At 48.8% G+C, this 25,853-nt stretch overlaps 1 protein-coding gene across 1 annotated transcript in view; it reads left to right on the forward strand.

Annotated features, from left to right (window-relative positions):
* Nucleotides 1–7,100, forward strand: part of RAB40C (RAB40C, member RAS oncogene family) — a 71,636-nt gene extending 64,536 nt beyond the window's left edge. Inside the window, exons 4-6 of the mRNA XM_029910730.1 lie at nt 2,475–2,552; nt 3,749–3,971; nt 5,946–7,100. Of these exons, the coding sequence (XP_029766590.1) occupies nt 2,475–2,552; nt 3,749–3,971; nt 5,946–6,226 (582 nt within the window). The 3' untranslated portion in view covers nt 6,227–7,100. The remainder of the gene's footprint in view (nt 1–2,474; nt 2,553–3,748; nt 3,972–5,945) is intronic.
* Nucleotides 7,101–25,853: the final 18,753 nt, after the last annotated feature.

Consider the following 25,853-nt stretch of genomic DNA (forward strand, 5'->3'; position numbering starts at 1 on the left):
TAACTCCAACCCCAGACCTGACTGTCCTTTGGGGACATCAGCTGCATTTGCTTAGAAGCCTGGCTACACTATGCCTGCTGCAAGACCTGAATTTTGTAGCCTGGACCTGTTTGTTTTGCACTTACATTGGCCTCTGACCATTTGTATCAGTGCTGGGTTTTTTTTCCTTATGATGTAGTTATTTCCAGCTGAGCCTCTGTGTCATAACAATGTTGGTTCATCTGTTCCTACTCTAGTTCCAATCACTATCTTCCATTGTGACTCTTCCTATGCAACCCAGTTACAATAACAGTAGCAGTGGAGCTGTAGGAGCAGATTACCTTGAACTTCCTGTTTTCATTCAAATACCCTTGGTGAGAAAGGGAAGAGAGAGAGAACAAATAAAGTAGAAGCGTTTGAAAGCCCTAGTATCAGGCATTAGTGCCCTTTAAGAAGAATTTCTGCATCATTTACATGTCTGCTCACTTTCTGGTAAATGCTTTGAAACCAGAGGTGGTAAAATGTGTGCTTGTAGGGTCAGACACATCGCTTGGTGCTGGGAGTACAGGAAAGCCTGGAACTAGACTGATTCAGTAAGAAACACTAATCCGGGTTTTCTCTAATATGTTCCACCGTATTGCTATGGCCTCATTGTGTAGTAGCTGCCATTAAAAAGGCAAGATTTGCCCAACAGATACCACACAGCAACCATTATTGCTTCCGGATGAAAGTATAGGGCAGGAAATGTGATATTTCAGCTACTAGGCGGTAACTGTTAGCAACTGGCAGCTTTTTGATGGTGATCGTTATAACTTCAATGGACTACCTGGAGCTAAAAGCAGCATTGTGTAGCTACCTATCTAGCCAATCCATTGCAAGCAGCAGGCTGTTGCAGAACATGAGAACAGTAATTCTGCCCTTTCCTCTGATGAAATAGTTCACGCTTTTATTTTTATTTTTGAAAGAAGGGACAGATTTCTTTAGGATGTGTGTTCTCATCAGCTGTTGGTGACTGGGATGCTTTTAAATGCAACACTGCCTGCAGTTAACCTGAGATTCTTCCCTCTGGGCCATCTTTAGTCTTCCTCGTAAGCTTTATATTCTCTGTTTTGACTCTAATGCTTTTACCTTTTGATGATATATCTTCCACGGCTGGCTTCTTTTCACAATTGCTGTCTCCCACCACGAAGATGGCCTTATCGCAACCTAAACATAAACAAGATGTCTTGCAAAGTGTACTCCTTCGGCCCAGTTGTGTGGCCTGGTCATTTTGAATCTTCAAAAATAGCTAGAGGTTACTGAGTGTAAATATCCAAAGGGATTGTCAACAAAGTCACCTTCTCTCCCATCACGCGCAGTCACATTTATATCTACCACCTTATTTGCTTTCTTTTGTCGCAGCCTCAGGGACAAGGCATGAGCTTAAAAATTGTCTTCCTGTTGGAAAACCAAAGGTCCATTAAATGAAGGTTCCTCTGCTCTGACTGCAGGACTGATGAAGATTTATGGTGAACTATCAAAAATGAAACTGAGCTGTAAAACTTCTCTAGAGAAGGTAGTATACGCACCAGCCCCAGGCTCAAAGCTAAGACACCAGCACTGTATAAAGAGCATTCTCTGAACTTGTATTAACTTACGTAGTATGACTTATTTAATGCTCTCTAGTACAGCAAAGTCTTGCAAAGCCATGCGTGTCTGTCACAGGCATTTATAGTGCCCTCGTCGTCATTGTAGCTAGGTGCCATCAGCAACCAAAAGATCAAGACAGGGAGCCCATTCATAAAACCCGAAAGAGTAACCTAGGGAATATCCCGATGCCTGATTTGTCCCATGTGGATGCAGCCAGAATAGTGATCTGTCCTGCACACAATGCACAAGTGGCAGTTGTTTGGGAGCTTCCACAGTACCATGTCTAGTCTAGTCTAGTCCTTCGCTTTCCTGATTGGTGAATTCACTCAAATGTAAAGTTTTCTCCACCGAAAGAAAGGCTGGACAAAGAGTGAAACCATTCTTGGCAAAATAAGTGCAGGCAGTGTGCTAGATGTGCTGTACTGGTTTAACTTTGTCAGCTTTGTTGCCAACATATCTTCAAGTGAAGTTGTTCTGTGTAAAAATGACTCGGTTTCTGTTTCAGGTATTCCATTTAAACATGCTACTGGGCAACTCCTTCCCCCTATTCCCCAAACTGCTAGTCTTGTAAACATGCCTCCTGGGCTGGTGTGTCAGTCCACTGTGTTCATCCTTGCTCATATGTCCTCAGTCATAATAAAGACTGCTGTCAGAAGTCAAAATAGAATTGGCTGTCTTCCCCAGGGCAGTTTACAGTATCCCCATACTTTAAACTCAGAGGACCAAGGTAAACAGTCTTTAGCCTCTCGTGCTGAGTGTCAGTTTCTTTCAGTTGAAAAATTCAGGGGAGCGGGTCTTTCCAGCTGCATCTCCCTTTCAGTTTGCATAGCATGAAATTCACCAGGCTCACATTTGTTTCCATGCAGGGAATTCTCTTGGTGTATGACATCACTAACCGCTGGTCCTTCGATGGGATAGACCGCTGGATAAAGGAAATAGACGAGGTAAGTGTGACACTGCAGCTTGTTTAGGATGTGTTCATACAGCATCTATCACAACAGGGCCTGGTGTGACTACAGTAATATAAACGCTGCAGCTTCTGGTGCCAGCACAGAAATATCATCGTGCTGTGAAAGTGGCAGGTCTCCTTGGATGCTGAATAGCCTGTTGATGCTGACACCTCTGATTTTACTGAGCCCCACAGATGGCACTTGCTGGAAAGCAGAGATTACAAATATAATCAAAAGAGACAAGGTAGATGAGGTAATAGGATCTTTTATTGGACCAACTTCTGTTGGTGGAAGGGACAAGCTTTCGAGCTTCACAAAGCTCTTCTTCAGGTCCAGGAAAGGCAACCAGAGTATCTGTGGGCTTGTCTACGCTGAAAACGCTGCAGCGGCACAGCTGAAGTGCTTCAGTAAAGATGGTACCTTCACTGATGGGAGGGATTCTGGCGTTGGCATAGATAATCCAGAGTTGGATTCCAAAAAGCGGTAGCTAGGTCAACGTCAGAATTCTCCCGTCAACCTAATGCTGTGGATTTTTCGCACCTCTGAGCACTGTAGTTATAGTGACCTAATTTCCTAGCATAGACCAGGCCTGGGCTAACTACAGGTTGGGGCAGACTGTTCAGCATAAGGGGTTCACATACACTGTAGGAGGCCACTTAAAATGAAGTGAGCAATTGAGGGTTAGCAGGCAGTAGGGTGTGTTACAAACGGTTGTAATGAGCCACAAAACCAAGGTCTGATGCAGAGGAGTGGAAATCCCTGCTGTGTCCAGGAGACCTTTGGGGGGAAAGAAGGACTACCCTGTGGAAAGGAATTACTTGCAATTCCCTAGTCAGAGAAGAAAGAAAAGCCTCTATCTTGCTATCCACTTCTACCAGGCTAAAACTGTGCAGGCAATGGGGAGCAGGATATCCATACAGCTGAGTTGTGGGCCGGTTAACCAAGGAATTCTGGGCAATGCCCAGTAAAATCATGAGAGGAAAGGTCTGAAATGGAATAATCTGTATGAGGAGTCCCTGCTTAGACACCAGCGTTTGTCTCTGCTAGGACTGGCCACTGTGATATAGTTTCGCTTCCTCATGTGCCCTTTGATACTGTAAGCTAAGCAGCCCACTAGGTATAGTCTGTGTTCACTGGTGTGTCAGTGAGTTTGATGCTCTTTTCTAAAGATGAACCATGTTCTTTTAAAGCATGCTCCAGGTGTCCCCCGGATTTTGGTTGGAAACAGGCTTCACCTAGCCTTCAAGCGACAGGTGCCCACGGAGCAGGCCCGTTCCTACGCTGAGAAGAACTGCATGACATTCTTCGAGGTCAGCCCACTGTGCAACTTCAATGTGACAGAGTCCTTTACGGAGCTGTCTCGCATCGTGCTAATGAGGCATGGCATGGAGAAGATCTGGAGACCTAACAGAGGTGAGTGGAGACCTGCTCTTGCTGTGCTGATGAGGTGCTCTGTGGGCAGAAGAAACTGCCCACGTTGAAGGGGTGGGTGTTTGCCTTCCTGCTTGGAAGAGGCAGTATTTAATAATCATCTGGGGACCTCCAAGCACTTCACAAACACAAAGTGCCTCAGTCCCCACCCACCTCTGTGAGCTCGGTAAAAAGTATCCCTGCTTCACACAGAGAAACTGAGGCACAGAAGGTAAGTAGTGTGCCCCCAGTCACAGAATCAGTTGCTATCAGAGCCGGGAATAGAACCCAGGAGACTGGACTCAGTCCCCTGCTCTAACCACTGGGCAATGCTGCTGCTGTATTCGAGCACACTTGTGTGACCACTCCGAGCTGTGGTGATTCACTAGCTGAACTCACTTTGTCTGACGTGGCAGCCCACTAGTGCCAGTTCAAGCCAGAGAAGGCTTGAGTAATCCACTCCTGAATTTCTAGTGCTACAGGCCCCTTTGCTCCATATATATAGTCAGTGTGGTGAGCTTAAAAGAAGAGGCATCTCAGTTGGCCTGTGGTGCAGGGTTGTGTGTGCATGAGCTCAGTCCTTTGATAGGCTGGGGGAGAAGTGGCACTTGGCTGCTGGCTCTACTCCAGGTGAGGCTTGTTCCACCCTCTTCCAGATGTGGGGGGTAGCTGCAGTGGAGGTGGCAGGGATTGTTGGTACGCAGTGCCCTGGGGAGGAAGAAATAGGCTGTCTTCCCCTTTTATGGTGGCACATTTTCTCCTGCAGATGGGGGGTGGTGGTGAATGAACCTAGGTATCCAAGTGTGAGCCAGGTCCCATTATCTTAGACACTCTCCCCTCTGTCCTGGGCACTGACTAGCCATCACTGAAGCGCTGGTGCGTCAGCCAGAAGGGATGAGCGAGTCCTTCTCTGCCAAGGCAATGGTCAAGGTCCCTGTAGCTGGGCCTGCTGGCACACTGCTGTTTGATGCATATGGAGTGCCAGTGAGATACTAGAGGGGATTCAAACCCAAATCTTGCTGGAGGCAGAAGGCAATGCTGATGCAGTTTCTGCAGGGAGATACCTTGCTCTGCGGTGAAAGCTTTCCCTGCATTGAGAGCCAGCATACACAGCTGGCTTGATTTAAAGATCGAGCCAGTCTAGTCGCTCTGTTGCCCTGCAAAACAACGGTGAGGATTTAAAGCTGAAGTCTTCTGTGCGCTGCAAATCTATCCTGAACGCCTTCCATGGACAGGGTCTACAGTCTTCGCAAGCTTCTTGTGCCCCATGCATAGCACTGCTTCATGGCTTTGCAGGCTCAGTCCTTGGGCAGACTGAAGATAGGAGTGTGCCCCCGTGTGGCCAGCTGTAAGGAAATCCCGCACAAGCTGGGGCATTCACAAAGCAGTGTCACATGCTTTTTACACTGAATTCATGGAAGTAAGGGCTTTCTCGGAGAGGCTGAGTCTTCTCTAGCTGTATGGGGCTGGCAGTTCTGCTGGATGATGGGGTCAGAGTTCAAAAGAGCCTGCCCCTGGGCTTGTACAGATTGAACAGGTCCCAAACAGGAATGTGCTCTGCCTCGCCCCAGCAAGGCTGTTGCCTTCCTCCAGACCACGTCTGCTCTTTGTATCTTGGAGTGGGAAGAAGGGGGCTGTGCAACTCAACTGCCAAACACTTTGCAAATACTGACTAAATGAGGCCTCGCAGCACTGTATGGGGGGAGGCGGGAAGGATTGATTATTGTGCTGATGGTTAAACTGAGGTTTGGAGGCAGAGCTCAGAGAACTTGGGAGTCCTGTCTCCTAGTTCCTTGTTTTCACCATCAGATCCGCAGTCTCTAAGGCACCGTATTGCCACCACTAGTTTCTCCCTCCCTAAGAAATGGGTGATGTACAGTGCAGGCAAGATGTGCAGCAGGGAAAGCTCTCTCCCTGGAGGCACCACCTGGGTGTCACTTGCCCTCTGACCGTGCTTGATTCTTTCTCTCCCGACAGTGTTCAGCTTACAGGACCTCTGCTGCCGTGCAATAGTCTCCTGCACACCGGTCCACCTCATTGACAAGCTGCCACTGCCTGTCACCATCAAGAGCCACTTGAAATCCTTCTCCATGGCCAATGGAATGAACGCGGTGATGATGCACGGCCGGTCATACTCCTTGGCTAGCAGTGGGGGCGGGAGCAGCAGCAAAGGTAACAGCTTGAAGAGATCCAAATCAATCCGCCCGCCGCAGAGTCCCCCACAGAACTGCTCACGCAACAACTGCAAGATCTCTTAGCAAGACTGTAAAGCTGTGAGCTCCAAACACACCCACCCACCCACCGATGTACAGATGTTTGCACACGTAACCCTTTTCAATAGGATCCTTTTGAACGTTCCTGGGTCACTTTTTTGATGACATGCGTAGCTTTGGAAAACGAGTTCAGCTTAACGTTCAGACCATCATATCGACTGGATCCCACATCGCTAGTAAAGGGGACGGTGCCAAGTGAACCTTCAGGAATGCTTTGGGATTTTCCTCAGCCTGGGTGGAAAACTCAGCAGCTGCTGGCATGGGGGAGGGACAAGCTCGTCCAGTCTTGGCAGAGGAGGGGATTTAGCGGAAGATCAAGAGGCTTAGGGGGTGGTCAAGGGAGAATCTGTGCTGCAACTGTAACTCTTGAACTCCCAGATGCATTGCTGGTGCGATAGTGAACAGTGGACTTCTAAGAATAAACGGGGCATAAGATGATGGCAAATTCTACCTGGACTTTAACCTGCCATTGACAAAAAAGAGGCAAGAGTTGGCCAATTGGGAATCTGAAGGAAGCAGTCCTGCTTGCCTTTCACTTATTTATATAAAAATTATATAGCGAGATCACACTTCTTTTTTTTTAACTTTTTTTTTTTTTTTTCTTTTAAAGAAGCAGTCAGGGAAAATTTTATGCAGCCATGTAAATAGAAGCATGGGACCTCTGTTTTGCAGTGCACCAGCTAAGGGGGAGGAAGGGAGAGGGGGATTTTAAGGTGAGTATCTACAAACACCTTGGGAGATTGTACAAACAGGATTGCTCTGCGTTGGTTTGTTTTAAATACTATCTATGCGAAAGGAGAGAGCGATTTGTATGCTACATTCTGTATCCTTCCTTTTCTGAACGTTCCTGGTAACAAGGGTGAGGGCCTAGGAGGGGGCTAGGATTTAAATGTAATTGGGGGGGGGGGGGGGGGGGGGGGGGCACAGAGGCTGATTGTACTCACTTAAACCAAAACCCAAATAGAGTTGCAGCTGTGAGGCTGCCGTGGCCTGCAGGAGCCTGAAGACAAAGGTTCCATCAGACCAAATATTAGAGACCCAAAAGTCAGCTGGTACCAGGTTTATTTTCCCACGACAGGCAGCATCTTCTCATGTGAGGGTTGTTGATCAGTGCTGGCCTTGAGGAGCTGCAGGCATACAAGTAAAACACTTCTGCTGGGCCTGCAGTGGAGAGAAACACACAGCTTGATCACAAGCTACCCTTCTGGGGTCACTGTTCCTTCCCCCATCCTCCCCAGTACTGCTATTTATCCCTCCCACTCTTCTGGGCCATAAGGTCAACCCCCTAATAGGCACGGAGACTTTGAGCAGGCCCTGAATCCAGGGTCCTTTCTGCACCTGTAAATACCCACTTCACCTTTCCAAGGAACATCTAATCTTCTAGCACTGCCCATGGCTCCTCTTCTAGATGGGGGCAGGAGAAGGAGAACACACTTCACACTAGAGTGTGGCATATTAGAACTGATCAGGACTGGAGCACTACTAGCCATTCTAAGTGGTATTAAAATGCCGCCTTGCTAGTCTGGAGTTTGCCTGCATTGGATGACCAAGCAAAGCTATCTTGCTGTGCCCTCAGACAGCCATGATTGCTGTTCAGTGGCAGGAAAACATGAAGGCAAATGCATTGGCTTGTTTTTATTGTCACTTAGGTTTTCACAGCTTCTAGAGCAAGCAATCTCTCTAGTTGGCAATGTGCTTGGGATAGGCATGTGATGTTAGAGAAATCCCATCTAGGACAATAGCAACAGCTTCCCTTACTTAGTCCCATAGTAGTAGGACTTTTAACTTTCCACTAGGGCTTCCAGCAGAAGTAGTGCCCAGTCCTTGTTAAGCTAGAGAGGCTGATTACAGTTCGATGCGAGTTCAGTCATAGGTGAGCGAGACCAAGACCTGGTGGCAGGTTCTTGTAGGCTACCAGGACATGTAGTTTTTCAATGGCTTTCAGGATCATCTAACTGTATGAACTGCTTTTGGTTGTTCTGTTCTGCCTCCATTATACCTCCCTCTTTATTGGGAAACTAAAACTGGCACATGTCTGCTCTAAGATGCTGGTGCTCTACTGTTACCGCCTGTCTCCCATTAGCAGCAGTTCCCCAAGACCAGGCTTAGTCTGTCACCCTAAAGCAGCTTGTTACGTGGGCAGGATGAAGCTGTTGCGTTTCCTGCACAGCTGACCACCCACTCTGTTCAAGCAGCAACTAAAAGACGGGTGGCAGAGAAATGGCACAGCCCCTTCCCACATCAGCACTCCCTGCTGTGCTTTTCCCTTCCTTCCCTGACAGGGTCTGGAGACGAAGGAGTTTCTGCACTCTCTCAAACCCCAGAGGACAGATTTCACAGCCCAGCTGCAGGGCAATAAACCAGGCCACCAACGAAGCTCAAATGAGGGAGAAGGAGAAAATAAACCGAGGGCTGGGGGTGTCTTTTGTGGCCGTGATTCAGACTAAGAACTAAAGCTGTAGTCAAGTTCAGTGCCGTCGCAGGGAAGCCAGGGGATTTCTAGAACCTGTCAGCAGTACTACACCCACTGCTCCATGTCACTCAACAGGGAGCAGAAGCAGCCAGGCAGCCTAGGGATATATGGCTAACAGGTGATGGGAGGCAGAACACACCCCTATCCATCAGTGTAAAACCCTCTTTGAATTTGGTTTCCGTTAGACAGTTAGTTGTGGCAGCCCCTCAGCAGCCTGTAACTCACCTATGTTGCCTCTTCCATATCTAATATCTGGTACACGCAGCTGGCGTGGGGAGGAGATGGAAGATTCCGTTCTGCATGTCTAGAAACTCTTCCAACTACCTGTGGATGGTTTATCCCCTACAAATAAACCCTCTCCCATCTCTTCTCCCACTGTACATTTTCCCCTGTACAATCTCAGCAAATCCTGTCCAAAGGAAAGATTCATTGATCTGGAATGTCTGCTGATCAAAACTGAACTCATCTTGTTTTCTTCATTTGAAAAGAAAGTGGTTCTCGCATCTGATATCAACACTAGTCTTTAGCTGCTGTCTGACACTCGGACCATTCCAATGTTATTTTGGACTCTTTTATTCCTTTGTACAGTCAATGTTGTTCAACTGATATACATGTTTTGTTTTATATAAATTAAAGTCTTTTGTTGTTTTAAACTACCAGGTGGGATCTGGACAATTATGTCAGTTTCAAGTAGGGCTGCGGTTTTAGCAGGTCTTTAAGCGGGTTTTTCTGGGGTTGCTCAAGGATGGGGGTGGGATGTGGCAGGAATCATGGTGATTGGGAACTTGCCAAAGGGGGGCCCTTGTACCAGTGTTCCCAGGATTGCCCTTCCCAGCCATTCAAAAATCACGAGATTTGGCTTACAGACGATGAGATTTCAATTCACATTTGGTTCTAGTCTTTGTCTTTTGGTGTTTTGAACCTTTAGGAGTCATTTTTCAAACGTGTCTAGTCTCCAAAACTTCTTGTTTTTATTGGAAGCAGAGATTCTCCCATAATCACATGACTTCAGGGGCTGGTGCTTAAAGAAAAACATTGATTCTCCTGAGACTTGTGAGAAAATCACAACAGTTCGCAACGCAGGTGTGTAAACCCCACGTCAAGCCCACATAAGCTCTGACTTATGTTGGTTACAAGTGGTGTAAAACTCACCCTGTGCAGCTACGTCAGTTGCTGGCCACCAGAGCTTCAATCCCAGGTAGGGACCTACTTCTGCTTTGTTACATCTGGGGTAACTCCTCTGATAGCTGTAATGGAGAGCAGAGTTTGGCATATACTATCCAAATTGGAGTAAGCTGCTAAAGAAATTGGTATAAAGATGGATTCAAAGTGAATTTCGAAAGCAAGCTATAGACGAAGGGGTGGTGCTGTCTTGTGACTTCATAGTTTGCCTCACTTTCTGTTTTTGTGTGACGGCAAACACTGCAGTCACTACACTCCAGAGTGAACAGGGGCAATCACAGAGATGGGGTCACAGAGCATGCCAAGGCCCCCAGCTAGAAGAATGGCCTGTATGGTCCTCACTGGGGATGAGGCTCCTAGATCCCAGAGAAGCAGTCACTTTTGGGAAGAGGGACAGCTTCTCTTGGCCTAATTCTCTTCTCATTCACCCCCTAAGGAAGCGGGGGATACTGGCCCTCCTTTTGACCTGCCTCTTCTTCCTCCTCCTCCCCCCCCCCCCCCACTTCTGTAGGATTATATCTCCACTCTGAACCCGGCTGGCCAGGCTTGTTTTAACAGCTTAGTGCTTGCTGGGGGAGGGAAATCAGATAGCGGCTGGAGCATGGACAAACCCCATAATGGGGTAAAAGCCTGGTCAGGGAAGAGTGAGCAAACATGCCTCTTGTTTTTCAGGCGGGTTCTCGAAGTGCCCTGTGCTGTCTCACCCCAGGAGCCTAAACAAAGGACTTGTGTGATTTCAGGTGGGGAAGGATCAGCAGGAGTCGGTGACTCTCCAGCAGCAGATTCTGTTTTCATGCAGATGTCCTTGTTCGGAAAGAACAAGGCAAGAAAACCACTCAGGACGAATTGATTAACACTGTGCCCCGCTAGCCTCTTTCTGCCCGAGCTCGAATGACTCTCACAAACAGCTCCTTGAGCCTGACCCCCCTCGGAGAAGTAGATAGGAGGAGCATGTTGCACTGGGATCACTTTACTAGTTTCCCAACTCTTGTGAGAGCTGGTGGTTTTCTGAAAGCCCCAGCTCCTGGAGTCATGTCACTAGGTAAGAAACGGTTTTCATTTAAACAAACAAACAAACTTACTCTTCTGGTTGCAGAGAGAAGCTTGCCGATGACACCTGAGTAGAGCCGAAAAGCTCAGAACCAGAAGATTAAAAAAAAAATCCAAAATATATTACTTTGGCTAAAAAAAAAAGTTTTTCTTTTTTAACTCATAATCTGGGGGAGCCTGGCTCCTCATGGGTTTTGAATGCTGTGGGTTGGCACTACTGCTTTCATCACCACTGAGATGCAGCCAGCTCTAGGGTAGAACTGCAGAATAGCTTCCCATGACCTGTGAAAGTCAGATGACTAATAAGCAGCGCTTTAAAGGTGCTGAGCACCAGTGGCGCCCCCTTCCCCCTCCCCCAAAAAACAAAAACAAAATCCTGCTGATTAATCCAATCATCTTATGAAAATGAGGTCATAAGAGCACAAAGTCAGCTGTGATTTCTAAGCAGGTACAGCAAGAACAGTTTTTTGTTACACATGCCAGAGGTGCACAGATATGTTAGAGAGAGCCAGAGGCTTTGACACTCCTGGGAGTCTTAGAATTCATAGTGCAGTGATGAAGAGAAGGCTCTGTACTGATGACTTGGAAAAGTGCATTTTAAAAAAACAAAAACAGCGTTTGCGCTTTATGATGTACAAATGCCTGAAAATTATTTTTGAAGTTCTATTGGGTTGGGTGGGTGGCCCCGTTTTAAGGATTATTTTAAAGCAGAAATGTCAAAAAAGCCCAGACTTCATACTTGGTTTTGGTTTGGTGTTTTGGTGGGGAGGGGAGTTTCTGGAGGTCTCCTCGGAGAACTAGAGAGTTGAAGTGGGTGTTTCCTCCTCCCTCTGTGGAGGAAAACGGATGGTGAATTATTCTCTCTCTCCCATGTATTGTAGGAGCGTGAGTTTAAGTGTTAAACTTTTCAGGCCTCCTCTCTACTATAAAAATGCAAAAAGAACCCACAATTTTTTGCTTGGCGGGTCCCTTAGGAATCCTGTCTCTGTAGCTGAGGGTTTCCTATCATGCTCAGCACTGGAGTAGCTAGGTGCTAGCTTCTACCTGCATTCCAAAGCACTGGAGCATGGAAGCTTCAATAAACCTGACATAGGAATCAAATTATCTCGCTAGTGACTCCAATACAAAGCTGAGATATGTTAGTTAAGCGATTACCCTTCTTTAAAGAGGCTGGGAATGAGACCTGGACTCATTTCCCGGTTCTGCCACCGACTGAAGGGACTTGCCAAAGTCACACAGCCCCTCTGTGTCTCGCTTTTCCCAGCTTTAGTCTGCCCATCTTTCAAATGGGGATAATGATACTGGCGTGCCTGAGTCAAGAGCTGTGGGATACATCAGTTGTCCCACAGGGCTCTGTAACCTCTATATATGCAGCACTAAAGAAATGCAGCCACCTCTGGAGTGGGGAAGTAGCAAGTGCACAAGACCCTGTATAACAATTGGGAGGGGATTTGGCCAAGGACATCAGCAAATTCCTGGTCTTGTATGCAGTGCCAGGGGATTTTATTGCCCATGCAGGACAGGCAGGACCTTGGTTTTCAAGGACAGCTTACAGACCTAACTCCAAGCCTCTTCTCTATTGGTCCTTGCCTTGGTTAAGTGCTTTGATTTGTGGTTCTCATGCCTGTGGCCAATATCAGGTGTAACCTATAGTGAAGGTGTAAGAGCCCTGCTCTCACCAGTGTGGCTTTTAAACCCATTTCACTGTATTAAGCATTCGCAAGGGAGCGTTTGGGTGTTGACCTCTGGCTGGAAGCGACTGGCACTGAAGCCCGGCTGCTTCCCAATGGGGGGTGGTTTGTCAGCCACTGCAAGTAAGTGGTTTAACATTGCCAACAGCAAGAATGAGTGATCTAGTGACGCAGTGCCAGAGGCGGGCACGGCATGCTACAGAAATCAGTGTGCTAGGCTCTGTAGAGCCACACATTCTGCCGTTTAGTATGTGCTTCACTGTGCTGCTGAATCAAGGCCTTAAAGTCCCATTGATGTCATAAGCATCTGCTTTGCTGAATCCAGACATGAGCCCCTGAGCTGCAGGCTTGGTCGGAGCTGCTGCTTCTGCTGCAAGCCCAGAGGAAGTGTTCCCCTGGCCTGGAGTGTTAGTCTCTGCTACTCTTCCCAGTGGCTGGGGGTTAGTTTGTTGCTCTGTCTCTGAGGTCAGGCATCTCTGCTCCTGTCTCCTCGGCCAAAAGGTCATGGCAGAAGTCACTGGAGCTCTCAGATCAAACAAGAGAGGAAATAGCTCCTGGGTCTGGGGGCCTCTTCTGGGCTTGCCTGATGCATGTGGAAACAAAGGTTCTTGTCAGCCCTTTATTCTCCCTGTTTGCTTTTGATCTTTGTGACCTGCGTGTGAGACATCTCAGGAGTGCGTGTGAAACAGGGCTGCCTCGGGAGGCTCTCCTGGCCAGTGCGCTGGGGCTACACTATTTAGCCAGTTGGGCTGTCGAGAGCCAGTGCTGCGCTCCCGTGCCTGGACCTGCCTGAAACAGTCTCTGCAGCAAACTCCCAGCTTCCTTTCCTTGCTGTTACTAGCAAGCAGATGATGGGGGAGCTGAACTCAGGTGGCGATGCCTTTTTCCCCATTCAGAAATACCCCAGGTGGCTATGCTGCTCTCTAGCTGGGATTGTGTGCTGCAGCTTGAGCTGGGAGCCACTGTCCCGCCACCTGCTCCCTCTCGTGCTTGGACTTGGTGGCTCTTTGTAAGAGCAGTGGCCTCAGTGAAGATTAACCCTTTGCACTTAGTGCTTCTGTTTGCAAAGCGCTCTGCAGATGCTAATTGCAGGTCCCCCTTCTCCAGCTGGGGAAGATGGGGCCCAGAGAGAAGTGGCTTGCAGACCTGGGCTGTCGGCCCCGTGCTCTGACTGTGGGATTTGTTGGTTGCCCTTACTATGGACGTGTGGATGGAGGTGCCAAGGACGTCTCCCTCACACACTGGACTGTTGTTAGTCCAGCAGCGGCACCGGGCCATGGCGCTCACAGGCTAGAAGTGGTGCAGACATGCAGAGAAGAGTCCCTGATGAACTCCCAGCCTAGGCTGGAGGCAGCTTGTGATTGTGAGCCCTCGGGGACAGAACTGTCTCCTGCTGTGTGTTCGGTGCAGGGCCCAGCACAGTGGGACGACAACCAGGGTCAGATGGTGCTGAGATAGAAATTAGGTAAAGAAGATGCAGTGGGTGGATGCAACAGACCCGAAGTGTGGGGCAGGGCTAAGGTATCAGTAAAGCGAGCAAGTCTATGGACTACGGGCAGAGATCTCAGCTACCCAGCCCTGCCTAGCAGGACCTGTGAGCTTTCCAAGGTTAAATGAGCTGGATTATATGGCTTCTGGCAGCATTCCCATGTACTGTGCTTAACTTCCCAGCAACAGCGTTTCTGCTGGTTCCTGCTGGGGTTCCCCTTCAGGCCTCTATTAACACATGGTGAGGTCGGTCTCTCTCTCTCTCTCTCTCTCTCTCTCTCTCTCTGCAGCTGCTGTGTCAGTGATCTGGGGGTGTCATGGGCTGCCTGCAGAAGGAGACCCTGGGCAGTTGGGGACAGGTCAGCAGTGTCCATGTTGCACCCCTGGGCACAGCAGTGCATCAAGGATAGTGTGTAGCTGAGATGCTGTGGGACAGGAGAGGAGAGAGGGGAAGCCAGGAGCTTGGCAGGACTGGGGCAGGTGTAGCTCACGGCAAGAAGCTGCTGCTGATTTATTGAATCAAAACCAGCTCAGCCCCGTGCAGCCGGCATTTCTCTGCATCTCCCGGCTTCCTGATCAGACAGATGAGGGAGACCCCAGTGTGTGGCACAGCCCCAAGTCCCCCTTGGGTCGCTATTGCAGGTTTAAGGGAAGGGGATAGATCCTAAGGCAAAGGGCATACGGGGAGAAGGTTGCCGGGCTCAGCTCTGGGACATGTTCGATGTGACAGGCTGGGAGCCAGTCTGTCTGCCCTCTCCTCTGGCTTATTGGGTCACTGCCCCTAGAGAAAGGCTTGCCCCTTGCAAGCCTTCCCCTATAGAGGTCCCGTGAGGTGCCACTGCCATGCACATGCCACCCAAAACAGACATGGGTATTTCCCCAAGTCCCCTAGGTATTTCCTACCCCCCAAACTTGAGCATTTTCCCCTCTGTGATACTCATGTTCACCCCATGCAGCCCCCTCTCTGTGAGCATTCAGGATCAACCTCCCCTGCTAATGTTCTCCTCCCACTAGCCTGGCCTTAACTGCTGCATGGCTGTTGAGCAGCTGCCATGTTCTACCCCAGAAGCGGCTGTATTTCAGCGGTGGGCAAGAGAGTCCCTCCAACGTGTAACTTGCTGTTGTGTGGCACCCCCAGCTGCCTGCAGAGGGCACTAGGTAACCCAGCGTATTCGACTGATCAATATCTTTACCACATCAGAGCCGTCAGGGCTGGGGACCGGATGATCCTGGCTCTCCTGCCCAGTGAGCCTGGGCCAAGAGGAAAGCTCAGGAGTGGGTGACGGAGACTGGGTGTGGCAGGAGGAACTGGAAATGAATAGCTCACTGGCCTCTGCATCCAGAACTATAGGAAAGACCGGTCAGCCCCATCCCCCGTCCCACTTTTGTTTCGTTGGCCCTGCTGCTGGAGGTGGGGGTGGGCTGAATCAAACTGCTGTAAGCTCGTCCCCCTTGCTCTCTGGAGGAAGAGGCAGCAACTCCTGGAGGGGGAAAGTACAGAGACCTGATTGGATGGGGACCGATGACACCATGCAGCCCCTTTTCCGAGGTGCCCACAACCTGGCGAACTAAGTCTCTGGCCCACCGGACTGGAAGGGTTATCCGGGCCTTGCCCTGTCTGTCCTGGGATGGGAACTGTTACACAAACCAAGTTTAAATGGACTAAGGCCTCTCTGCTTAAACCCGGGAAGCAGCATTGTCCTGTGGCCAGAGCAGGAGACTGAGCGTCAGGACTCCTGGGTTCTAGTTCCCAGCTCTGCCGCTGACTTGCTGTGACCTGGAGCACATCGTGTCCTGTCTCTGCTTCCCCATCTGGGAACAGAAGCAACGAGACTTACCAGCCTTCTGTCAAATGCTCTGGAATCCTAGTGTAGGTGCTAAGAATTATTCCAGATTAAACCCAGATTGGCTGGCCAGTGGAGTTAGGCCACATTCAATCAGATATTGGAGACCAGCAGCTGTCTGGCTCTCTCCAAACTGTTATTTCCTGTGTTAACACAGCTTTGGGTACCATGGTTTCTGACCTGTCCTATATAAACCTTCATGCTTCAGGGCACAAGCTGACTTCTTAACTGGAGGGTCAGGAGGAATCCACTTGCAAGGCTATATAGAGATTCTGGGATAACCTGCCCACTACAGGCTTTCCTGCACCTTCCTCTGGATTAATGTACCTGGTCACTGTGGGTGTCTGGTTACTGGACTAGCAAATTCTATAGACCTACACTGTGCTCTGCTGATTGAAATGGGACATCTTGTATCTCCATTCATGGGCCTATGAGGACTATCACTAAAATGGTGCATTTGCCCTCAGCTGTTGCTGTTTGTTCCTAAACATCCTTCTCCCGGGGTCCTGCGGCATTCTGATGAGGAGCAGCTCACCTTGAAGCTGGCCGACCATGGTGGTGAAATCCTGCACCACTGCTGTGCTGGTGGCTGATAAATACAGCTTTAGCAGATCTATAAGTTCTGGCCCATGGAGCAGCTCCGCAGGGCTGATAATCTGGTAACATAGGCTCAGGCTGCTCAGATTGACAGCGGAGTGTCTGTGGCTGGGTGTGTCTGCTTCCATGGCAGCCAATGTCGCCTTGGGTTGAGTCTCTCTCGCTGCATTCCTAGGCACGCCAGGAGAAGCTGAGCCTGCAGTCTGTGCATGGGGCCTGAGAGGCAGAGCAGTACATAGCCCGCTGCTAGGAGACATGAACGCCAGCCTGTGGGAGTGCAGAGCATCAGCTCCTCTCAGCCCATTGGCCCTCATAAGAACATAATAGCATAAGACCAGCCATACTGGGTCAGATCAAAGGTCCATCAAGCCCAGTATCCTGTCTTCCAACAGTGGCCAATGCCAGATGCCCCAGAGGGAATGAACAGAACAGGTAATCATCAAGTGATCCATTCCCTGTTGCCCATTTCCAGCTTCTGGCAAACAGAGGCTAGGGACACCATCCCTGCCCATCCTGGCTAATAGCCATTGATGGACCTATCCTCCATAAATGTATCTAGTTCTTTTTTAAACCCTGTTATAGTCTTGGCCTTCAGAACATCCTCTGGCAAGGAGTTACACAGGTTGACTGTGTTGTTTGAAAAAAATACTTCCTTTTGTTTGTTTTAAACCTGCTGCCTATTAATTTCATTTGGTTGCCCCTAGCTCTTGTGTTATGAGAAGGAGTATATACTTCCTTATTTACTTTCTCTACACCAGTCATGATTTTATAGACCTCTATCATATCCCCTCTTTGTCGTCTCTTTTCCAAGCTGAAAAGTCCCAGTCTTATTAATCTCTCCTCATACAGCAGCCATTCCATATCCCTAATAATTTTTGTTGTCCTTTTCTGAACCTTTTCCAATTCCAATATATCTTTTTTGAGATGGGACGACCACATCTGCATGCAGTATTCAAGATGTGGGTGAACCATGGATTTATGTAGAGGCAATAGGATATTTTCTGTCTTATTATCTATCTCTTCCCTAATGATTCCCAACATTCTGTTCGCTTTTTTGACTGCCGCTGCACATTGAGTGGATGTTTTCAGAGAACTATCCACAATGACTCCAAGATCTTTCTTGAGTGGGTAACAGCTAATTTAGACCCCATCATTTTATATGTATAGTTGGGATTATGTTTTCCAATGTGCATTGCTTTGCATTTATCAACATTGACTTTAATCTGCCATTTTGTTGCCCAGTCACCCAGTTTTGAGAGATCCTGCTGTAGCTCTTCGCAGTCTGCCTGGGACTTAACTATCTTGAGTAGTTTTGTATCATCTGCAAATTTTGCCACCTCACTGTTTACCCCTTTTTCCAGATTATTTATGAATATGTTAAATAGGACTGGGCCCAGTACTGACCCCTGGGGGACACCACTATTTACCTCTCTCCATTCTGAAAACTAACCATTTATTCCTACCCTATGTTTCTTCTCTTTTAACCAGTTACCAATCCATGAGAGAACCTTCCCTCTTATCCCATGACTGCTTACTTTGCTTAAGAGCCTTTGGTGAGGGACCTTGTCAAAGGGTTTCTGAAAATCTAAATACACTATATCCACTGGATCCCCCTTGTTCACATGCTTGTTGACCCCCTCATAGAATTCTAGTAGATTGGTGACGCATGATTTCCCTTTACAAAAACCATGTTGACTCTTCCCCCCAACAAATTATGTACATCTATATGTCTGACAATTTTTTCTTTACTATAGTTTCAACCAGTTTGCCAGGTACTGAAGTCAGGCTTACCGGCCTGTAATTGCCCGGGTCACCATTGGAGCCCTTTTTAAAAATTGGCATCACATTAGCTATCCTCCAGTCATTTGGTACAGAAGCTGATTTAAATGATAGGTTACAGACTACAGTTATAGACATGCAATTTCAAATTTGAGTTTCTTTAGACCTCTTGGGTGACTACCATCTGGTCCTGGTGACTTCTTATTGTTTAGTTTATCAATTTGTTCCAAAACCTCCTTTAATGACACCTCAATCTGGGACAGTTCCTCAGATTTGTCACCTGAAAAGAATGGCTCAGGTTTGGGAATCTCCTTCACATCCTCAACCGTGAAGACCGATGCAAAGAATTCATTTCGTTTCTCTGCAATGGCCTTATCGTCCTTGAGTGCTGGTTGTTTAGCAGGCTTCCTGCTTCTGATGTACTTAAAATTTTTGCTATTACTTTTTGAGTCTTTGGCTAGCTGTTCTTCAAATTCTTTTTTGGCCTTCCTTCCTAATTATATTTTTACACTTCATTTGGCAGAGTTTATGCTCCTTTCTATTTTCCTCACTAGGATTTAACTTCCAGTTTTTAAAGGATGCCTTTTTGCCTCTCACTGCTTCTTTTACTTTGTTGTTTATCCACGGTGACTCTTTTTCGGTTCTCTTACTATGTTTTTTAATTTGGGGTATACATTTAAGTTGAGCCTCTATTATGGAGTCTTTAAAAAGTTTCCATGCAGTTTACAGGGATTTTACTTTTGGTACTGTACCTTTTAATGTTTGTTTAATTAACCTCCTCATTTTTGTGTAGTTCCCCTTTCTGAAATTAAATGCTAGAGTGTTGGGCCGCTGTGGTGTTTTCCCTGCCACAGGAATATTAAATTTAGTTATAGAATCATAGAATATCAGGGTTGGAAGGGACCTCAGGAGGTCATCTAGTCCAACCCCCTGCTCAAAGCAGGACCAATTCCCACTAAATCATCCCAGCCAGGGCTTTGTCAAGCCTGACCTTAAAAACCTCCAAGGAAGGAGATTCCACCACCTCCCTAGGTAACCCATTCCAGTGCTTCACCACTCTCCTAGTGAAAAAGTTTTTCCTAATATCCAACCTAGACCTCCCCCACTGCAACTTGAGACCATTACTCCTTGTTCTGTCACCTGCTACCACTGAGAACAGTCTAGATCCATCCTCTTTGGCACCCCCTTTCAGGTAGTTGAAAGCAGCTATCAAATCCCCCCTCATTCTTCTCTTCTGCAGACTAAACAATCCCAGTTCCCTCAGCCTCTCCTCATAAGTCATGTGCTCCAGTCCCCTAATCATTTTTGTTGCCCTCCGCTGGACTCTTTCCAATTTTTCCACATCCTTCATGTAGTGTGGGGCCCAAAACTGGACACAGTACTCCAGATGAGGCCTCACCAATATCGAATAGAGGGGAACGATCACGTCCCTCGATCTGCTGGCAATGCCCCTACTTATACAGCCCAAAATGCTGTTCACCTTCTTGGCAACAAGGGCACACTGTTGACTCATATCCAGCTTCTTGTCCACTGTAACCCCTAAGTCCTTTTCTGCAGAACTGCTGCCTAGCCATTTGGTCCCTAGTCTGTAGCAGTGCGTGGGATTCTGGTCACTATTACCAAGGGGTCCAGCTCTATTTACCTCTTGAACCTGATCCTGTGCTCCACTTAATCCTTGAGGAGGCCACCTAGGGATCGGGCAAAAAATCAGTACTTGGTCCTGCTAGTGAAGGCAGGGGGCTGGACTCGATGACCTTTCAGGGTCCCTTCCAGTTCTATGAGATAGGTATATCTCCATATATTATTATTTAATATTAGGGCTAAATCAAAAATTGCCTCTTCTCTTGTGAGGTCCAGGACTAGCTGCTCCAAGAAACAGTCATTTAAGGTGTCACTGTGGAGGGGGAGATGAGTTGGGAGGCCTTGGCTGTCTTTCACGGCCTGTGCACGTGCTAGAGACTGCACTGGCTTGGTTGCCTGTTCCCAGGAACTGAGCGCAGCAGGGGGCTGGGCCGATCCTGGGAGCCCCACCGGCTGCCTATGGTTCCGTCTGCCAGGAAGTGGTGTTCGCCTGCTGGCAGCCCCTGGCAGGAGCAGACATTTAATTTAAGAGGCCCCAGACTCAGGCTGCTCACCTGCCCTGGCGCTCTCATGGAGTGCACAAGGCTTGGCCTGGTCACCCCCTCCTCTTCTGTGCCAGGCTGTGGTGGGGTGGAGGGGAAGAACTGAGGCCGTTGGGATGGCACCCAGCTCTCAGTCTCCAGGACAGCGCAGCGCTCTGCTTTCCCCAGTGTCTGGCTGGGGGCAGGGATAAGAGCCGGGGGCCGAAGTTCAGCTCAGTCAGGGGTGAAGTGATGCTGGAAGGAGGACATAGTGGACGGGATGGGATGCTGCCCAGCCAGGCAAAAATCCAGCCCGTTTACCCACCGGGTGAGCAAGAACAGTGGGGAATCAGTCCAGGGAAGGGAGTGCCCCATAAGGGGTTGGTGAGTCTGCTATGGCCTGTACCTGTAGCGGGTCTGTGACCCAGCCCAACTGCCCTAGCACTGATCCAAAGGTAGGTATTTCCCAGCTATGGATACACTACCCGTGTGCACCGTGCAGCGTTAGGAGCTGGGCTGCTTAATGCAGGATCCCTGTGTTTTGAGTGTCTCTCGCTCCCCAGGTAAGAGAGTGAGCCAATCACATAAGGGCGCTATGCAAGCACGGTTGTAGAACTGTGTCAACTAGTGGCAGTAGCTCGCCTTAGTATATTCTTCCTCCCAGTATCACTGCTGCTCTTGTGTAAACACAAGAAGCCCCATCACCCCTGCACCCAAAGGGGCCCCGGTGTCCACCATACCGCTGTCCTGTCAATGGCCCTGAAGGACAGGCAGTTGGGAGGGGAGACAACTCGCTGAACTAGCCTTTCTGGGGCTGTGAATCTGAGCTGCCACAAGTGAAACAAGTCTGAGTGTCTCAGCTCAGCCCTTAGCCTGCATTTGTCAGTGTCGCAGGAAGCGCCTGTGCCTTTGCCGCTGTCCACGATTGTCTCATATTGGACTGGTTCTCTCTGGGTAACGTGCCCCGGAAGTGAACACACCCTTTAATCTCGTGCTGGCAGAGAACGGTTAGTGACACTCTTGTCACGGCCAAACTCCGCCAGCAGAGGAAATGCGAGAGAAACAAGAAATACAGCAGAAACGGCTGGGGATCTGACGGCCGTGCTCTTGGGAAGCTTTGAAATCCTATAGACTGTGCCAGGCAGGAGCTCAGACCAGAATGATCAGCGTGGTCTCTTCTGGTCTTAAGAGCTTTGCCAGCAAGCAGGCAGCTGCATCCTGCCCTGGCTTGGGTTTCCAAGCCCCTTCAAGTGCAGCAGGCCCATGGCAAGTGTGGTGCAGTAACATAACCAAAGGTGTCAAGGCCAGGCTTGGTACTGTACCTGGCAAAACTGACTGTAGTGACCTGTCAGAACAGAACTCCCGCTAGAGTGGAAAGCTTGGGATGATTTCTAGTCACCAGACAGAGCCGATACTCCATATACGGTGCTGTCACAGCTCATAACCTTCCTTTCTTATCATCGAACAAGTTGCATGAACTATGTTAAGGCAACCACTTGCCAGAGCACCAGGTTTCCCAGTTACCTCCCTGCTGAACAAGGGCCACTCAGGCCTAGCTCCAGCCGTTGTGGAGGTGTTGCTGAAACCATCACAACCACTTCAGTGCGCATTAACCATGAAAACACCTGTAAGTTCCCTTGGGGCAGTAGAGCCCACCTTTCCCTGCCCTGTCCTGGGCTAGACTAGGATTTACAAGGTGCTAGCTAATGTGTGTTAAGCCCAGCATAGCAAAGGCACTTAACAAGTGTTACCTCGATCCATTTAACATGTGTCAGAGGCTCACTGCCCTGTCTCCATTAGGCATCTCCCACAGACTCTACGGCAGTGGTCTCCAAAGTGGAGGTGCGTAAGAGGATCCTTGGGGGTGCATGGCAGGAGGAGTGCTTTTTTTTTTCTTCGTCCAAGCGGCGCTTTTTTTTTTTTTTTTTTTTTTTGCGCTTCGGCAAAAATGGTAGGGCCGGCGCGGCAGGGGGTGCGTGCTCAAAAACTTTTTCTTGATAGGGGTGCGCGATCAAAAAAGTTTGGAGACCACTGCTCTAGGGCATTCCAAGCTCATGGGCAGAAATAACATGGAAATTGAAGGTGGGGCTTGATAGCTGCAGGGATCAGTGAGGGGACATGGAGTTTTGCTCCTTTACTGGACCAGGCTGAGCCTAGCCGAGCCTTGTTTCCAGCCAATGGCTGCTTGGTAGCCTAGCTAAAATGAGCTGTCAGTTCCCCATAGGATCCCTGCCACTTCCGTTAAAAGAGACTCTCTCTCTGCCTATGACACAACTGAGCCATTCCAATTCCATGCAGCAGCCTTGTCATGTTGGCATTGCCAGCAGAAAAGCCAAAGACTGGCAAGGTTATGGAGATGCTCCGAGGCCCCCCTAGAAGGGGCTGATCCAGGTCAAGGTTGAGGCACGTTGGCAGTGTGGAGTGGGGGGAGCCTGCACTGCCTCCATACCTGTTCTGTGAGTGCAGAGCTCCAGCCTCCCAGGGCTAGCGAGCCAACCCCAGCTCTGTAGTTGCAGGGAGCTCCTCTCCAGTCCCTCCTTTGCCACTTCTAGGTTGTGCTGGTAATGGCTACACGTAGTATAATACAGACGCACGTGGCCAGGGCAGGTTACCTGAGGCCATGTGAGCAATTTCTCTGGCAAAGCCGGCTGTTTGGGGAGAGTGAGATGCACGTCAAATATCAAAACAGAGTCAAGGTCACCGTGTTTGTGTCACACACTCCGGCAGCGGCTGCCCCAGAGCGCACATCTGTTCTCTCCACCCACGCTGTGGGTTGCTAGCTTGGGGTCAGTATGCCGGGGCACATTTGGCTCTTGGCCTGCGTTAACATGCCTGTCTAGAACTCTCAATTGCTTTCCCCTGCTCATAACCCATTTACCGTACGTACCCTGTGTTCAGCCATTCTGTAAATATTGCAGTGAGCAGGGTAGTCTCTTGGTGCTACCACTGCCCTCTACTGGATGGAATCAGAACTGCTCAACAATGTGTCATAGACCTTATACTGCTGGTAGCCAACATAGATTCTCCTTTAGCTTCAGTGCAGCAAGAGGATTTGAATGTTCTCCCTGCTGCTGCCATAATGTTCCAGGCTCCTACTGTCTGCAGTATAGTGACCATGTAAACTCCTTGGGGAAGGGCCCAATTTCTATTCTATTTGTAGCTTGCCAAGCAGGTTGGAGCCCAGTCTTGGATGGGACTCCAGGTGCTACAAGAACACAGGTGACATTCCAGACAAGCATGGTTAATTACACTCTCTCTTAGCAAGATTCAAAGAGGGATTGGAGAGTCATAAGGATAACCAGAAGATCCAGGGGCGGAATAGTTAATGCCACCAAAACAATGTGGGAAGGGCTATAAAACCAATCTCTAACTATTTGGGATTAAGATAAAACCCAGGTGTGTGTGTTGAGGGGTGTGTGTCTTTTCCCAACTCTGACGGGGGCCTGCTGGGTGACCTTGGGTTAGTCACGTCACTGCCCTATGCCTCAGTTTCCCCATCTGTAAAATGGGGATGATGATTCTGATCTCATCTGTAAAGCACCTGGAGCTCTATGGATGCAAAGTGCTATGTAAGAGCTAGATGAGATTAGTACTGCAGGGTTCTCACACCTTTCTCTGAAGCAGCTGGTACTGGCCACTGTCTGATCCAGCCTGGCAATTCCTATGTGCCATGTATCATTTCTGGTTAATTATTTACCTACAGTCTCTCAAAGGTGGAAAGTGCTTTTGTCACAGGCAGCATGGAAGTTACTATCTAAACTCAGGTTAATTTGGATTCTCCCCAGCTTCCGGTCAATCTCTGCGGGAGCGATGGGCACAGATCCCGCCTCTCCCAGTGAATGGAAGCTGAATGTGGCGAGGCAGCTTGGTCACAGTTTGTTTCACTTGAGAGAGGGCATTCTGGTGGGTAACGCACAGGACGGGGGTCAGCAAGCTCAGACTGTATCCCTGCCTCTGTTGGGGGCATGACCTTGACCAAACCCCTTTGCCTCTGTATGCCACAGTTCCCCCATCTCTAAGAAGACCTTGATCTGTCCCATAGGCCGGCTGTGAGGCCTAGCCTCTGGTCCTGTGCTTAACACACTGGCCTTGAGAGACCTGCTTTTAACTCCCTGCTCTGTCACAGGCTTCCTGTGTGACCTTGGGTGAGTCTTATCTACCTGGGGAAATTGAATGGCAAAGCTATGGCAGAATATCTCACTCTGCAGTGGCTCTTCCGGTCAATCTCCTTGTGTAGGCCGGGCCTGAATCTCTGTGCCTCTGTTCCCACATCTGTACAATGGGAATAATAGGGCAGGGTATCTTAAAAGGAGTTTGTGAGCAAAATACACTAAAGATTGTGAGGTTATTACCGTAATGGGGTCCGTATTAGTCCCTCAGACAGATTCAGGGAATCCTCTTTATTCAAGGGGTCCCAAATCCGTGCCCTGCTGAACTATCCTTTCCAAAGTGCTTGGCTGCAACAGCACCAAGTGATTTGTAATGTTGTTTGACAGGGTGTAATTGCAATGCATGATGCCATGATAGTCCCATTTGCATGGGTCTGGGCGGATCTCTAGAAATAGTTATTTTTATTACTACATTATTTGAAGTTCCCATTTAAAATAGTGTATCTCACCTTGTCTGACAGCTGCCACATCTCACCTCAGAAGGGGCTGCATTTCAGTGCTGGGTGAAGGGATTCCTATATGGGAACAGTGAATCCTGATTTACGGGACCCTCCCAAAAAAAACCAAGTTGCTTAACGGGATGAATTTGAAGCAGAACTGGAGTCACTAGGGCCCTGATCCTGCAGTTGGATCCAGATGGGCAGATCCCTGCACCTTTGCAGAGACCCACTGCTTTCATTTCTACTCCGCATGGGCCCCAGGGGCCCATCTGTGCTGATCCAATTGCAGGAGCGGGACATGTGCAGCAAGACTTCGGCGCAGTCTCTTAGATAATAGTGGCATCTTCCTTGGATTTCAGTGTACACTCTGTTGCAAGTTATTAGCAAGGAGCTAATCTCTGTCAATTCCGAAGACCTTATTCTCTATGTTGTTAATTTCATCCTTAATTCTCAGCACCTGCAGTTATGAAATCACTTCTTCTGGAGCCAAAGGGATGGGTGAAGTGGTTTCTTCCTGCTGGTTTCATCCTGGGACCCATACAGGATGTTTACTAGGAAGGGGCCTGAGTCAGCTAACAAGTCACTCATTCTGGCAGTGACACACAACCTGTGTGACCTGGAGAAGTTGGCTTTAAAGCACTGTTGTTACTGTTGGTTTGCTTATCACTTGATCTCTGTCGGAGCAGGACATTTCTGAGCTGCGGGGAAATGATTGTGTATTTCTGGGCAGAGGAGGTGACTGGTATTTGGAAACTTGAGCTGCAATCAGGTGGGAGGCCTCCCCAAGAGGAAGGACG

Source organism: Terrapene carolina, unplaced genomic scaffold, assembly GCF_002925995.2.
Source record: "Terrapene carolina triunguis isolate 2854851 unplaced genomic scaffold, T_m_triunguis-2.0 Scaffold67, whole genome shotgun sequence".
In the NCBI taxonomy this organism is placed as follows: Eukaryota; Metazoa; Chordata; order Testudines; family Emydidae; genus Terrapene; species Terrapene triunguis.